At 37.0% G+C, this 4,149-nt stretch overlaps 1 protein-coding gene across 1 annotated transcript; it reads right to left on the bottom strand.

The window, feature by feature from the left end:
• Positions 1–1,581, bottom strand: LOC100160436 (zinc finger protein 271-like). The gene has a single exon (XM_008190234.3). The coding sequence runs from the start codon at positions 1,579–1,581 to the stop codon at positions 205–207; it is 1,377 nt and encodes a 458-aa protein (XP_008188456.1). The 3' UTR covers positions 1–204.
• Positions 1,582–4,149: the final 2,568 nt, after the last annotated feature.

The following is a 4,149-nucleotide window of genomic DNA, read 5'->3' as shown; positions in this document are numbered from 1 at the left end:
TCATTATTGAGAAAGTAATTAATGATTAATGAAAAATGAACATGTGGCCTTCATACGATGACGAAATTTCACATCGGTGAAATGATCTAAAGATCAAAGATAATATAACTCAGATCCGGCCTTCATGTCTCTGGTGGTGTAACGTCAGTGTGCCATTTTAATCCAGTGATTCTTTAAAATGTTATTTAAACCAAAAGACTTGTCTCACATGTCGAATTGGTACGGCTTCTCTCCAGTGTGCGTCTGCCGGTGCTTCGCCAAACTGCCACTTTGACTAAAAGACTTGTCACATATGTCACACGGATACGGCTTCTCTCCAGTGTGCTTCCTCCGGTGTACCGTCAAATGATTGCTATTGTTGAACGACTTGTCACATATTTCACATGGATACGGTTTCTCTCCAGTGTGCGTCCGCCGGTGTACCGTCAAATGATTGCTATTGTTGAACGACTTGTCACATATTTCACATGGATACGGTTTCTCTCCAGTGTGCGTCCGCCTGTGTATCGTCAAATGTCCACTTTGACTAAAAGACTTGTCACATATGTCACACGGATACGGCTTCTCTCCTGTGTGCGTCCGCCTGTGTATCGTCAAATTTCCACTTTGACTAAAAGACTTGTCACATATGTCACACGGATACGGCTTCTCTCCAGTGTGCGACCGCCGGTGCTTCGCCAAACTGCCACTTTCACTGAATGACTTGTCGCATATCTCGCATGGATACGGTTTCTCTCCAGTGTGCGTCCGCCGGTGCTTCGCCAAACTGCTACTTTCACTGAATGACTTGTCGCATATATCGCACGGATACGGCTTCTCTCCAGTGTGCGTTCGCCGGTGCTTCACTAAATTGACATTTACACTGAATGACTTGTCGCATATGTCACACGGATACGGCTTCTCTCCAGTGTGCGTTCGCCGGTGCTTCACTAAATTGACATTTACACTGAATGACTTGTCACATATTTCACATGGATACGGTTTCTCTCCAGTGTGCGTCCGCCTGTGTATCGTCAAATGTCCACTTAAACTAAAAGACTTGTCACATATGTCACACGGATACGGCTTCTCTCCAGTGTGCGTCCGCCGGTGCTTCGCCAAACTGCCACTTTCACTGAATGACTTGTCGCATATCTCGCATGGATACGGTTTCTCTCCAGTGTGCGTCCGCCGGTGCTTCGCCAAACTGCTACTTTCGCTGAATGACTTGTCGCATATGTCACACGGATACGGTTTCTCTCCAGTGTGCGTCCGCCGGTGCTTCGCCAAACTGCCACTTAAACTAAAAGACTTGTCACATATGTCACACGGATACGGCTTCTCTCCAGTGTGCGTTCGCCGGTGCTTCACCAAACTGTCACTTACACTGAATGACTTGTCACATATGTCACACGGATACGGCTTCTCTCCAGTGTGCGTCCCCTGGTGCTTCGCCAAATTGCCACTTTCACTGAATGACTTGTCGCATATGTCGCATGGATACATCTTCTCTCCAGTGTGCATTCGCTGGTGTACCGTCAGATGGCATTTTTTGTTGAATGACTTTTCACACACGTTACATTGGTACTGTTCCTCGCCCATGTTCGCACACCGATCGTTCGTTTAAATGATTTTTTTTTTATCATTTATTGCCGTTGTACTTATTTAATGTTAATGAAATCTGGAATAATGTATAGAACTTAGTATTTCCTTATTTACTTTTGTAAAACTACGTCGTTACCACACTTATTAGACTATTATATTTATGGTCAATTAGAATTTATTCTCTCCGCCAGAGTTTCAGCCAGTATATTTTGCAATATGTGCTACAATTTAAATCTTAGCATATTATAAAACAAATTCCTTTTTTCTCTCTGTATGCTGAGATATTTAAAACAACACAATGGATTTTGATGTGGTTTTTTTTAATTGATAGAGTGATTCAAGAGGAATTTTTATAAATATACAACATGCATAATATAGAAGAGAATCACCTCTTGAGGTTGGTCAAACATGACTTTTGAGATTTACAATAGACATTTTGTTTATTAATGGTTGCTATGGACACATACAAATAGAAAATATTCAAATTAAAAAAAAATAATAATAAATCTTAATCTAAACAAAGTCTTGCTGTCTGTCTGTATGCTTAGATCTTAAAAACAGCCAACGAATTTTGATGCGGTTTTTTATAATTGATAGATTGATTCAAGTGGAAAGTTTATATGGTTATAATATGCATAATATATTAGTGAAACACTACCCCTTTTTTTGTATGTATGAGCATATCTCTAAAGGAACTCTACTTATTTGAATATGGTTTTGACTAATAAATCGGTCGAATCACGGGGAAAGTTTCAATGTTTAATAATTTTCCTTAATGAAATTAGTTGGGTGGCCGAAAATTATATATCAATCTATTTCTATATATAGAAAAATAAATGTTTGTTTGTATGTTATTGAACTCCTCATAAACAACTGGAAACTTTTTGTGTGTCCTTGGATGGTTTAGATTCACAGTTAGACCTAGTTGGTTCAACCTGAATATGTACTCAAACAGGTATTTTGAGATTTACGATAGAAATTTTTGTATATAAATGGTTGCTATTGGTTATTGTATAAACAATTAGTAAAAATTAGTATTTTAAATGTTTGCTATTAGTTACTTTAGCAGATGAGGTAAAAGCATCCATCAAATCGTCACACGCTTATAGTTTGAAATAAGGTAATTATATCATAAAAATCGTTTAATAAACGTTTTCCGAGAGCGAAATAATTTTTATGCGGCTAGTCAGCAAGAGAGTGAATCAATTGCGGATTTCACCGCAAGAATTAGAAACTTATCAACAAATTGCAATTTCAATAAATTTGTTGACGGTTTAAAATTGGGAAAAATTAAAGATAGAATTTGTGAGGAAGAACCAACCAGTGAAACAACTTTTTCTCAAATTTTCGAAATTTCACTGGCAATAGAAAATTACTTATACAACGAAGCAGACCAAGTTAATTGGATCAAAACAAAAAAGGTCAACAATTTCATCAAAAACACCACAAGTCGGTGGAGTATATAAATTTGAGTTCGAGTCATGCGGATAACGGAGATCGATGGGCAAAAAATACAGGCGACCAAGGAGCGCAGAAACATGGGCATTTTCAATCTTATAGAAGCAGTAAAAATTTCAAGGGAAAGAATCAAGGAGTCGAGGTACCAGAGAAAATTCAATGTAAGGTGTGCGGTAAATGGCATACAGGTATACAAAATTGTAGATATAAAAATTATTGCTGTAATTTGTGTGGTTACTATAGGACATTTGGCTAGGTTATGTAGAAAACCTAAAAGTACACATTTTTTGAATGAGGAGTCGGTAGAAGACGATACACATAAATGTTTAATTTATAACATAGAAACGAATGATTTAAAACCTATTATTTTAGACATACAAATCAATAATATAAAATTAAAGGCACTATTAAATTCAGGTTCAGGTTTAACAGTAATTTCGGAAAAAATATTCCACGAATTATTTAGTAGAAACACGATTTTAAAAAAGATTTTTAAAAATTTTAGTGGTTATATACGGGTGAAAAATTAACATTTAGGGTTTTTTCTTGGTGGATATTTGTTTTAAAGATAAGACTTGCAAACTTTTTAAAATTTTTGTAGTGGAGAAAGGTGGTCCAAATTTATTAGGTAGAGATTTTATAGAAAAGTGTAACATAAATGTACCTAACTATTATCAATATGTTAGATTATACCAAGCCTAATTTTGAACAATTAAAAAATAAATATTCAAAATTGTTTAACACGTTGACCGCCATGAGCTCTTGTATGAGATCTCACCAGTTTACTCCCTGCCGCCACGGGGTTTTTTCATAGGTTTACTTCGCAACAGTTTTGACGATTCAAACAAAAATTGATAAAAAAAAACTAATAATGATATCTGCATGCTTGTTACACCATCTGAAAGTGGCAACACTGTACTTTTCAAATCCGACGAAAAAGTACCGAATATTGAGACTCCGTAAGAGATCTCTGGAAGGGCCGGGAGCGTTACAACAATAGAACGCGCGCCCGATCACCTTTGCGTAATTGCCTGCGCTTGTAATTGTTGGGATGAGTGTCACACCGACCGACCTTTGTTTTTTGTGTGTATTTATGTAATAGTACTC

The sequence above is a fragment of the Acyrthosiphon pisum genome, chromosome X (genome assembly GCF_005508785.2).
Source record: "Acyrthosiphon pisum isolate AL4f chromosome X, pea_aphid_22Mar2018_4r6ur, whole genome shotgun sequence".
NCBI classification, from domain to species: Eukaryota; Metazoa; Arthropoda; class Insecta; order Hemiptera; family Aphididae; genus Acyrthosiphon; species Acyrthosiphon pisum.
This window is presented reverse-complemented; position numbering and strand designations above follow the sequence as displayed.